General features: G+C 41.5%; 1 protein-coding gene across 5 annotated transcripts in view; it reads left to right on the forward strand.

Annotated features, from left to right (window-relative positions):
• The window catches only part of ZDHHC20 (zinc finger DHHC-type palmitoyltransferase 20), a 78378-nt gene that overhangs the window by 19977 nt on the left and 45414 nt on the right, over positions 1–12987 (forward strand). For 4 of the 5 annotated variants that reach the window (XM_060194721.1, XM_060194718.1, XM_060194719.1 and 1 more), the window contains exon 2: positions 9074–9100. The exons of the other annotated variant lie outside the window; for it this stretch is intronic. In XM_060194721.1, coding sequence (XP_060050704.1) covers positions 9074–9100 — 27 coding nt within the window. The remainder of the gene's footprint in view (positions 1–9073; positions 9101–12987) is intronic. 5 annotated transcript variants of the gene reach the window in all.

Raw genomic sequence — 12987 nt, forward strand, 5'->3', positions numbered from 1 at the left:
GGGGGAGGGTGTGTCTCTGTGTCCTCATCACCTGTTGTACCTTGCTGTGGCAGGTCATCTAGTTCTCAGGCCTGTCACTGTACACTGCTCCATGTCTTAGTGCATTTTTCTGTTATTATAGGAGGATGTAAACACAGATTCCCCCACCATCTTCATGCCCCTTAACTCTACCCTAAATAAGTCTTAAAAATTATAGTTGTATCCTCAGAAAATAGAAAACCATGTCTTCCTCAAAAAGTCCTGTAGATAACCCAGTGTTTGTTGTCCTTAACCATGCCTTTGTGTCTGTAGGGGAGTGGCAGTTAGCAAATAATGAGAGTTTATCCTGTACCATACTTCTTAGGTTCTTGTGAGCCAGTCATGTCATCTACTGCCAAAAAAGAAAAACAAAACAAAACAAACAAAAAAACACCACAGAAAGCACTTCAGCTCATAAGCCAGTGACTGCAAGTGCCAGGTATATTGTAAGAAAGGAAGTGGAAGGTGATGAGGGCATGCATGCTAAAACAATTTCTGTAACCCACCCTGATCTGCAGAGCCCTCTATGAGGAAACCATTTTGTGTGTTGGCCTGTCTAGCTTTGCTCTGGACAAGGACCAGTTTCGTTGTTTACTGTTGTTGCATGAGCATCTTACTGGAATGTTGGAGGAGGCAGTCGCCACAAACTTAGGCAGATGCATCTCTGAATCTGAGCTCTCCACTTGAGAAACGTGCAACACAATATTAGCAACCTTTGAGCTATACCCAAGTGATTCTTAAATATGGTACCCTTTTGAGGTATTCCTTTGAGTTTCCCTTACACATGAGTTTGTCTTTAAACTTGAGCTTAAACTTCCTTTCCTATGAAAAAGGTGGGTTTTTCAGATCTCTTGGTTTGTGGATTTGAGAGGTGACTCAGCTCAGAACTTGAATGTTTGCCCTGGAATCATCCTCTCTTGTAACATAAGTGAATTTTTCTGAAATGTTGATTTACAGATGCTCTTTAGAAAAGTTAATTGTTGGGAGTCGGGCTGTAGCGCAACGGGTTAAGCGCAGGTGGCGCAAAGCACAAGGACCGGCAGAAGGATCCTGGTTCAAACCCCGGCCCCCCACCTGCAGGGGAGTCGCTTCACAGGCGGTGAAGCAGGTCTGCAGGTGTCTATCTTTCTCTCCCCCTCTCTGTCTTCCCCTCCTCTCTCCATTTCTCTCTGTCTTATCCAACAATGACAACAACAATAATAACTACAACAATAAAACAACAAGGGCAACAAAAGGGAATAAATAAATAAAAAATAAATATTAAAAAAAAAAGAAAAGTTAATTGTATAATTGTGAGTGTTGTTCCCACTTGGTTGGTAGTTTTGCAAAGATTTTTGTCAAACATTTTAATTTTAATGTAGTTAAATAGATCATTCTTTTAATTTTTTTCTTTATTGGGGGATTAATGGTTTTTAGTTAACAGTAAAATATAGTAGTTTGTACATGTGTAACATTTCTCAGCTCTCCGTATAACAATCTAACCGCCTCTAGGTCCTTCTCTGCCATCATGTTCAAGGACCTGAATCTTCTCCTCCACCCCAGAATCCAACTCCAGTCCAAGTTCTGCTTTGTGTTTTCCCTTCAGTTCTTATTTTTCAACTTCTGTTTATGAGTGAGATTATCCCATATTCATCCTTCTCACTTAACATGATTCTTCAAGCTCTATCCAAGATAAGGTAGAGAAGCTAAATTCATCTTTTTTAAGAGTTGAGTATTCCATTGTGTATGTACATCACAACTTTCTCAGCCACTCATCTGTTGTTGGACACCTGAGTTGCTTCCAGGTTTTGGCTATTACAAATTGTGCTGCTATGAGCATAGATATACACTAATCTTTTTGGCTGGGTGTGTTTGTTTCCTTAGGATGTACCTGCAGAAGAGGAATTGTAGGACCATGGGATAGTTCCATTTCTGGCCTTGTGAGAGTTCTCCAGACTGCTCTCCACAGGGATTGGACCAATTGACATTCCCACCAGCAATGCAGGAGGGTTCTTTTGTCCCCACAACCTCTCCAGCATTTATTGCTGCTATTTAGTCTAAAGTATGATATTCTCACAGGAGTGAAGTTGTATCTCACTGTTGTCTTTATTTGCATTTCTCTGAGCATTTTTTCATGTTTGTTGGCCTTTATGTCATTCACTGTTATAACTGGTAGGTTTTGTGTCTTATTCTGAAAGCCCTTCTCAGCATTATATTAAAATTTGTTATTATATTAAAATTTGTCCCTGGTTTCACCTAGTACATACATGCTTTGGTTTGGCTTTGCATTTAAGAAGTTTATGCAGTGTTTGGGGAGATGATGCAGTGGATAAAGCTTTGGATTCTTTTTTTTTTTTCTTTTTCTTTTTTTTTTAATTATCTTTATTTATTGGATAGAAACAGCCAGAAATTGAGAGGGAAGAAGGAGATAGACAGAGAGACACCTGCAGCCCTGCTTCACCACTCGCAAAGCTTTCCCCCTGCAGGTGGGGGCCAGGGTCTCAAACCTGGGTCCTTTCACACTGTAACATGGCTCAACCAGGTGTGCCACCACCCGGCCCCAAAGCTTTGGATTCTTAAACATGAGGTCCTGAGTTTGGTCCCAGTAACACATGTACCAGAGTGATATCTGGTTCTCTCTCTCTCTCCTCCTATCATTCTCATTAATAAATTAAAAAAAATCTTTTAAAAAAAGTTTATGCATTTGCAGTTCTGTTTATTTTGTAAATCACATGGTATCTTTTTTTTTCTACATTGTTAGCCCAATTGTCCCAACCCTATTTAATGGATCTTCCTACAGTTGCTTTAAAAATCCTGTATTTTTTAAAAAGATTGTATTTATTCATGAAGGAGCTAGGCAGAGAAAAAGAACTAGAGATCACTGTGGTTCGAGTGCTGCTTGACAGTCCAGTGCTTTATTTAACATGGTGTGCTTTAATGTTTGGCATGACTTAGTCTTTTTTTTTTTTTTTAAATTTCTTTATTGGGGGAATTAATGTTTTACAGTTGACAGTAAATATAATAGTTTGTACATGCATAACATTTATCAGTTTTCAACATAATAATACAACCCCCACTAGGTCCTCTGCCATCATGTTTCAGGACATGAACTCTCCCTCCCACCCACATCAGAGTCTTTTACTTTGGTGCAATATATCAAGGCGTGACGTAGTCTTATTTTGCTTTATTTTTCAGAATTTTTCCACTTCTTCATGTTTTTCATGAACAAAGTCTAGAATCAGATTCATTAAAAAATAAAGCTTTTATTGATGTCATAGTATAAAAATTTATAGGATTAACTTAAGGATATTTATATGTTAATATGAAGTATATGAAAATATATCTTTCAGCATGTTTAGAGTTTGAGTGTTTCTCTATAGGGTCAGCAAGATAACTCACCTGGGAGTGTGCTGTGTATAGTGCCCTGTCTCTGTCTCTGCCTCTTTATGTCTGAGAAAGTCAGCTCCGAACAGTGAAACTCTTGACAACAGTTAATTAATTATCTTTCCTATGTGTACATCTTCTTTGAGGTATATATTTATTCTTAGAAATTTTATTTTTATTTATTCCCTTTCATTTCCCTGGTTGTTTTATCATTGTAGTTATTGTTGTTGTTATTGATATCATTGTTGTTGGATAGGACAGAGAGAAATGGAGAGAGGAGGGGAAGACAGACGGGGGAGAGAAAGATAGGCACCTGCAGACCTGCTTCACCACCTGTGAAGCGACTCCCCTTTAGATGGGGAGCCGGGGGGGCGAACCTGGATTATTGCACTGGTATTTGCACTTTGTGCTACGTTTGCTTAACCCGCTGCACTACCGCCCGACTCCCCAAAATTTTACATTTTTAAGGTTGCTCTGTAAGTGAAACTTGTCTCAGATTACAACTTCTACATACATTTGGATATGTATTAAAAACCTACAGATTACTGTATGTGAGTTTTTGGAAATTAAAATTTTTGTTTTGTTTTGCTCAGTGCCAGCACTACAAATCCACAGCTCCTGGTGGCCATTTTTTCCATTTTATTGGATAGGACAGAGGAAAATTGAGAGAGGAGGAAAAGATAAAGAGGGAGAGAGAAATATAGACATTTGCAGACTTGCTTCACCACTTGTGAAGTGTTCTCTCTGCAGGTGTGGAGCAGGGGCTGGAACCTGGATCCTTGCATGGGTCCTTGTGCTTAATACTGTGTGCACTTAAGGAGTCAGGTGGTAGCGCAACAGGTTAAGCACGCATGATGTGAAGCGCAAGGACCGCTGTAAGGGTCCTGGTTCAAGCACCCGGCTCCCCACCTGCAGAGGAGTCGCTTCACAAACGGTGAAGCAGGTCTGCAGGTGTCTTTCTCTCCCCCGTCTGTCTTCCCCTCCTCTCTCCATTTCTCTCTGTCCTGTCCAACAATGATGACACATCATTAACAACAATAATAACTACAACAATAAAAAACAATAAGGGCAACAAAAGGAAAAAATAAATAAATAAATAAAAAACTATGTGTACTTAGCTGGGTGTGCCACCCCTTAGCCTCCTATACCATTAATTTTTCACTGGTTTTCTTTGACTGTCAAAGAATATTCAAATTTGCAAATAGTAATACATTTGCCTTTTTTCAGTTTCACACCACTCATTTATTTCCTAATCATTTCCATACCTACCATAGCATATAGTGAAATTTCTACTTTTCTTTTTTATTTTTTTAATCTTTATTTACTTATTGGATAGAAACAGCCAGAAATGGAGAGTAAGGGGGTGATATAGAGGGAAAGAGATACCTGCACCACTGCTTCACCACTCACAAAGCAGGTGGGGACCGACCAGGGCCTTGAACTCTGGTCCTTGCGCATTGCAACATATGCACTCAACAGGTGCTCCATCACCTGTGTATGTCGGCATACAGGCAGAATACTTTGTGAGGCCTCAGGGACCAGCACAAACTGCCACCAGCTCAGACCCTCTGTGGCTGACCCGAGAGGACTGTAGAAGTCCCATAGCTTTCATTTAAGGTGTCTTTTACTTCCTGGAGTTCTGACTGAAGTTCTTCTTTCGAGATTTGAAGATTCTTAGTGATCTCTGTTACAAGTTCCTCACTCATGTATTTTAATTCCATAGTAACTTGCTCTTTTAATTCTTGCTTAATTTCTTGGAGAGTCCTCATAATGAGCTTTCTGTAGTCTGTTTCTGAGAGTCTAAATCTGTAATTCCTTGGATTTTCTGTTTCATTTCTGTCTGGCATAGTTGGCTGTTGAGTTCTGTTTCTCTGCTTGTGCGTTTTTTGTGCTGGTTATTGATGGCCAGCAGGTGGTGCTGTTGTGACCTCTAGGTTTCTCTTGTTTGTATGATCTGCAGCAGGTGGGATGGAGTGGCAGGTGCTTGCTTTGGGCTGTCTTGTGGTCACAAATGCCCTGTTTTATATTGTGTCCTTGCCTTAAATTCAGAAGGCTAAAGCCCCCCTGAGTTGAAGACTCAGAGGTTTTAAGCCCCTGCCTCTTTTCTTCCTGCACAAGGAGCAATGTTGCTTGCTGTGCTTAAAAGTGAAATCACCAAAATGGCACGGCTCAGTGCCTGTGCAGCCCAAAGCTCTGATTTGACTTTGTTGTTCTTCAACCCAGGCCTGTGCCCCTTTACACTCCAACCAAACACAAGCACCCACCTGAGGCTGCAGAAATTTCAGCTGTAGATTGTGACTTCAATTGGCTCTCTTGTATTTATTTGTTGTCTTGCAAGGAGAGATGATTTGGTCCGAGTTATTCTGTGGCCACGCTTCCTGGAAGTCCCGTCCCATGGCTTTCTAAAGCAGCATTGTTTGTGCCGAATTGGGCCCTTAAACATAATGCAGGTTCACCACTCCTGGGCTGACTTGCTTCATTCAGAAAAGATGCCCAAGTCCCAGAAGTACCCCCCCACCCCGCCATGCTATGATACTCACATGTGTAATGGTGTTGCCTGGGCTGCATGTCTGGCAGTGTGGGCACCTCACCTGGTCAACTGACTCTCTGGCCCTGGTTTTGTTTCTTTTTGCCTCCAGGGTTATCACTGGGGCTCAGTGCATGCACTACGAGTCCACTGCTCCTGGAGGCTAATTTTTCCCTTTTGCCCTTGTTGTATCGTTATTGTTATTGTTATTGCTGTCATTGCTGTTGGATAGAACAGAAAGAAATGGAGGGAGGAGGGAAAGACAGGGGGAGAGAAAGATAGACACCTGAAGACCTGCTTCACCGCCTGTGAAGCGACCCCTCTGCAGGTGGGAAGCCCGAGGCTTGAACCAGGAACCTTAACGCTGGTCCTTACTTTGCACCTTGTGCACTTAACTCGTTGCACCACTGCCCAGTCCCCACTGGTTTTGTTTGTAGTTAAAGACTGACACCTTATTTGTTTTGGTCCTGGCTTTAGTGGGAGTATTCCAATAGTGTCTCTTCATAAATTTCTTCTGGCTTGGGGACTGAAGTGGACATGTCTTAATTTATTCATAAAGTCTTCATGTCTTCACTCTTTCTGAAGAGATCTTAGTCAAAAAATGGAGGTTGAATTCAACATTCCTGAAGCACTGCTGCTGTGAGCCAGACTTTGGGACTGGAGCAGTGAATGAGATGAGAGGGAAGAAGCTGAAATTGAAATTCAGAATTTATCTCTACTACTTAGATTTGCTCTGTGACCTTAGGCACATCATTTTATTATCTGGAACTTCCCCTGCTTCTCAACAAAAGGCAGTCCACAGTAACTTGTGGGGTTGTTATTGTTCCAAGATGTGGTTCCATGTTTAGGCAATTGAGGGTGACACAGATCTGTCAGTTAGTATTGCAAAATGAAACAAGGTGGTGTGATAGAGATTGGGAAAGACTGAGGTATGGTGGTATATAGGAGTGATCTGCTCTACCTGCTGAGGAACATCAGGGCTATTGAAGGCCAAGTAGGAGAGTCACACTGCAGGGTGGCACCCTTATGAAGCTATGCCAGGCAGCTGTGATTTGTTGAGAATGGCCAGCCTTATCGTTGGTGTGGGTCACAGAGCACCTCAACAGTGTTTACTACTCTGCAGACTGTGGACTTGACTCTGTAAGTTACTGGGAAGTATTAAAGAATACTTATCTGCCAGGTGTTCTGGGAAGGAGGAAGGAGACACAGTGACTGTATTCAATGAAGCCCTTGAAGTAAGGCAGTGGGAAAACTGAAAAGTGGTGACAGATTTGGAGTAGTGGAATCAGTATGGAACCCACTTAAGTAGCGGAATCCGTAGGGCCAGGCTATCACTGGACTATCTGGAAGAATTAAGAAGCAATTCCTGGGAGTTGGGCAGTCGCGCAGTGGGTTAAGCGCAGGTGGCGCAGTGTTCAAGGACTGGCATAAGGATTTGTGTTTGAGCCCCCGGCTCCCCACCTGCAGGAGAGTTGCTTCACAAGTGGTGAAGCAGGTCTGCAGGTGTCTATCCTTCCCCTTCTCTGTCTTCCCCTTCTCTCTCAATTTCTCTCTGTCCTATCCAACAACATCAATAACAATAACTACAACAATAAAACAAGGGCAACAAAAGGGAATAAGTAAATAAATATTTTAAAAAAGAAGGAATCCCTCAGGATTTGGAAAAACTAGCATTCTAAAAAATTATTTTAAAAATTTTCTCTACCTTCTTTTCTATTAAAAATGCAATTTATCTTGAGTAAAACTTACACACACATTTTTTTTTTTTTTTTTGCCTCCAGGATTATCACTGGGGTTGCTGCCTGCACTAGGAACCCACTGCTTTGGAAACCATCTTTTTTCCATTGTTGTTTTTGTTGCTGCTGTTGTTTTTGGATAGGATAAAGAGAAATTGAGAGGAGGAGAGAAAGATAGACACCTGCAGACCTGCTTCACGGCTTGTGAAGCAACCCCCCTGCAGTTGGGTAGCTTGGGGCTCCAACTGGGATCCTTGCACTTCATACTATGTGCGCTTATCCTGGTGCGCTGCTGCTCACCCCCACACACAATTATTAATGAACAACAAATGCCATAGAAGAGACTTCTATTGGGGGCCAGGCAGTGGTACACCCAGTTAAGTGCACATAGTACGAAGTGCAAGGACCCACACAAGGATTCAGGTTTGGGCCCCAACACATACACTTGCGGGGGTGGGGGGGCGCTTTACAAGTGGTGGAGCAGGTCTGCAGGTGTTTATCTTTCTTTCTCCCTCTGTCTGCTCTTCCTCAATTTCTCTCTGTCGTATCCAATAAAGTGAAAGAAAATAAAAAAGGCCACCAGGAGCAGTGCATTCATAGGGCTAACACCAAGCCCCGGCAATAACCCTGGAGGCAAAAAAGAGAAGAGATTCTATTTATCCTGCCAGCAACATAAAGGAAAGAAAATGCCCCAACTGTTATCATACTGATGAACCTTCAACTCACAAAGCTTCACCCCTAAGAAAAAAATTAAATACTACTGCACAATTAATGAGAAATTGATTTTTGTTTTTGTTTTTGTTTTTCACTGTTTTGGGAGTATCCAATTCTGTTTTCAGTAGTTTGTTTTTTGTTTTTTTTTTCTTTTTCCTCCTCCAGCGTTATTGCTGGGCTCGGTGCCTGCACCATGAATCCACCGCTCCTGGAGGCCATTTTTTCCCCCTTTTGTTGCCCTTGTTGTAGCTTCGTTGCGGTTATTATTGCCATTGTTGACGTTGCTTTGTTGTTGGATAGGACAGAGAGAAAGGAGAGAGGAGGGGAAGACAGAGAGAGAGGGGGAGAGAAAGATAGACACCTGCAGACCTGCTTCACCGCCTGTGAAGCGACTCCCCTGCAGGTGGGGAGCCGGGGGCTCGAACCGGGGTCCTTACGCCGGTCCCTGCACTTTGCGCCACATGCGCTTAACCCACTGCGCCACCGCCCGACCCCCAGTAGTTTGCATTTTATAACTAATTTTTATTTTCTGTAAGTATTAAAATGAGTAGTCAACTTTTAAGTAAAATTTATGTACAAAATGCTTAATGTGGGTGGGGGAGAGAGCATAATGGTTATGTAAAGAGACTGATGCCTGAGGCTCCAATGCTCTGATAAAAATAAAAGTAAAAAAAAATGCTTAATATTTATTTATTTTTTCTTCTTCCTCTTCTAGTTATTCTTTCTGGAAATGGAGAAATTGGTAAGACCCATGATTCTACCTAGTGACAATTCTGTGTTTTTATTTTCAGGAGGAAGTATATCCTTAAAATTTAACTAATGTGTGGTCCGGGAGGTGGCACAGTGGATAAAGCATTGGATTCTCAACCATGAGGTCCCGAGTTCGATCCCCGGCAGCACATGTACCAGAGTGATGTCTGGTTCTTTCTCTCCTCTTATCTTTCTCATGAATAAATAAATAAATAAATTCTTTAAAAAATTTTAATTAATGTACAGGAGATACAATTTTGTGTTTATTCTTTATCCAACGTATTCTCATTTATGCAAATGGAAAAGCACCTAAAGGGAGGTCCATCTGGTAGACAATGCATTAGGAAGACTTTCGTGGTTCAGACCACTGAAGGGAGCTGAGGATGATTTCAGGAAAACAAGACTTTTATTTATTGATTTAATAATGATAGACAAGACTGTAGGATAAGAGGGTACAGTTCCCACCACCAGACTTCCACATCCCATCTCCTCCCTTGGAAACTTCCCTATTCTTTATCCTTCTGGGAGTATGGACCCTTGATCATTGTAGGGTGCAGAAAGTGGGTGAAGAATGTCTGACCTCTGTAATTGCTTTCCCACTGGACATGGGCGATGGCACGTCGATCAGAACTCCCAGCCTGAAAGCAAGACTTTTAATATGAATAGCAATCAGTTTTAATAGAAGTGATAAGAACACAAATGTGAAATGAGAAGGAAGCAATGGTTAGGAATTTATCTTGACATCATTAGATGTTAGTTCCAAAGCATGACCTGACCACAAAAATGATGGCTTAAAAAGTGAAGGGGGGGAGGGTAGGTAGCATAGTGGTTATGTGAAGAGACTCTCTTGCCTGAGGCTTCAAGGCCCCAGGTTCAATATCCTACCCGCCCCCACCCCACCAAAAGCCAGAGCTGAGCAGTGCTCTGATGAAAAAAAAAAAAGTGGAAAATAGAATTTGAGGTATGTCTTAGTGGGGAAAAAAATTTCTTGGAATTATTTATTTATTTATTTCCTTTTTGTTGCCCTTGCTTTTATTGTTGTTGTAGTTATTGTTGTTGATGTTGTTGTTGTTGGATAGGACAGAGAAATGGAGAGAGATGGGGATGACAGAGAGGGAGAGAGAAAGATAGACACCTGCAGACCTGCTTCATCGCCTGTGAAGCGAACCCCCTACAGGTGGGGAGCCGGTAGCTCGATGTGGGATCTTTATACCAGTCCTTGCGCTTTGCGCCACTGGCACTTAACCCGCTGCGCTCCACCCGACTCCCAGTTCTTGGAATTTTTGCAGGCAGATGTTGAAGGTTTTTGTTTTTGTTTTTGTTTTTGGTGGGAGGGAAGAGCACTAGGGCTGCTAACTTTTTTTGGTTTGTTTAGATTTTATTTACTTATTTATTTATTAGTGAGAAAGGAGGAGAGAGAGAAAGAACCAGACATCACTCTGGTACATGTGCTGCCAGGGATTGAACTTGAGACCTCCTGCTTCCCAGACCACGGCAGATACTGAGTTTGTATTCTAATTTTTTTTTTTTTTTTTTTTTACTTAAGTGACTTTTTGACATTGTGCAAAATAGTAAATACTCTGAGCCTTAGTTTGTACATTGGTAAACTTAAAGAATACCTTACAGGAATATCACGAGGAGTAAACATAAGGTTTGTTATTACGTACCTTCTAGTAGTTGTTCAGTAGATAGAGTGGTGATTTGAGTAGCAATAGTCTGTTGTGGTTACTTGAGAAGTCCCCAAGCCAATAGTCATGTAGGTATAGTTACTTCCCTGGGACTTTATAGTCAAGAAGAAGAAACTGTCAACAATACATTTTACACTGACTCTTGAGATGGTTTGTGCAAAAGTACTTTGGCAGTAACCCAGATAATATAGTCAACTGCCTAAACTACTACACGGGGCATGAAAATAATCAGGGTCACTGTGAAAGAGACTCTGAGAGTTAGAATTCCAAGTGCTTTTTGCTGGTCAGCTGTGTGGTGTGAGCTGCCATTCACCCCAGGGCCCCTGGGGCAGTCCAATGTGTGACTGGGCATTCTGTGTTCCTAGGTTAATGTGACCTACATAACTGTTAAAACAGAACGTTGGGGTCCAGTGGATTGTCAATCTTTCTGCCTTTATGCTCTTTATCTCTCTCTCTTTTTTATTGTTCTTTTTTTATTCAAGTTCCTCTTTTAGTTAGCTATGTTCATGCACCACTTTTTAAAAAAAATTTTTTTATATTTATTTTCCCTTTTGTTGCCCTTTTTTTTTTTTTTTTTTTCTCTCCTCCAGGGTTACTGCTGGGCTCGGTGCCTGCACCATGAATCCACCGCTCCTGGAGGCCATTTTTCCCCCTTTTTGTTGCCCTAGTTGTTGCAGCCTCGTTGCGGTTATTATTGCCATTGTTGACGTTGCTTTGTTGTTGGATAGGACAGAGAGAAATGGAGAGAGGAGGGGAAGACAGAGAGAGAGGGGGGAGAGAAAGATAGACACCTGCAGACCTGCTTCACCGCCTGTGAAGCGACTCCCCTGCAGGTGGGGAGCCGGGGGCTCGAACCGGGATCCTTACGCCGGTCCCTGCGCTTTGCGCCACATGCGCTTAACCCACTGCGCCACCGCCTGACCCCCTCCCTTGTTGTTTTTTATTGTTGTAGTTATTGTTGTCGTCGTTGTTAGATAGGACAGAGAAAAATGGAGAGGAGGGGAAGACAGAGAGGGGGAGAGAAAGACACCTCCAGACCTGCTTCACCGCCTATGAAGCGACTCCCCTGCAGGGGCTCGAACTGGGATCCTTAATGCTGGTTCTTTCGCTTTGCGCCACCTGCGCTTAACCAGCTGCGGTACTGCCCGGTTCCCTCTCTCTTTTTTTTTAAACCAGAGTACTGTTTACTCTGGTTTATGGTGGTGCAGGGGATTGAACCTGGGATTTTGGAGCCTCAGGCATGAGAATCTCTTTGCATAATCATTATGCTATCTACCCCCGCCCCTTTATTCTCTTTTAAAAGAACATTTTAAAAACAAAAATACATAAAGGAAAATGTCTTCAGATCTAAAGGATTGCACTTCAAATTGACTACCGAACACTAACCATTTAGAAACTTTTCTACGTGGCTCTTAATGTTTCCATATCTCACTGCAGAACAGCAAAAATATTATCAGCCCTTGGGCTTGGGAAATATTTTAATAGGAAGTACACAAGAAGCAAGTTTTGAGAAGAAATCAAAGTGCCTACATAATAATGCCAGTGTTTATTAAGGAGTTAATATGTGATACTATTCTAAGGGTTTTGCATCAGTTCATCAGTGTTAAGTAACTTACTTAATTTTTTTAAAAAAAGATTTATTAATTAATGGGAGGGATGAGAACTAGAACATCACTGGCACATATAATGCCAGGGATTGAACTAAGGACCTCGTGCTTGAAAATACAATGCTTTCTCTACTGCACCACCTCCCAGGTCATAAGCAACTAATTTTAATGAAGCAAGAGCCTTAACAGAAGTCTGAGCACATTATTTGGTGAATGTGGAGGTAGTGAATTCTGAAAGTAATAGAGCAAGCTCTTGTGGGAGAAGCAGTATTTGGTATTTCCTCTTAGTATAAGTAGAATTTCAGATTTATGATTATTTTTTTAATTTCTGATTTTCATGCTTACTCTTTGGGTTTGTGGTTCTGCACTTCAAACTGAAAAGGTGTTGAAACACTTATTAATAATTCTTGTTTCTTAATGGAAACTAGCCTGCCTCTTCCAAATTAAAAAAAAACCTATACAACACAAAAAAGCTTAAATTATATCACTGAATTAATATTTAGAAATAAAGATGTTGAAAGTTATACTAACAAGTTTGAGAAACAGTTATGTTTTCAGCAGGTTGATAATCCATAAGTGCAAAA

Source organism: Erinaceus europaeus, chromosome 7 (assembly GCF_950295315.1).
Source record: "Erinaceus europaeus chromosome 7, mEriEur2.1, whole genome shotgun sequence".
In the NCBI taxonomy this organism is placed as follows: Eukaryota; Metazoa; Chordata; class Mammalia; order Eulipotyphla; family Erinaceidae; genus Erinaceus; species Erinaceus europaeus.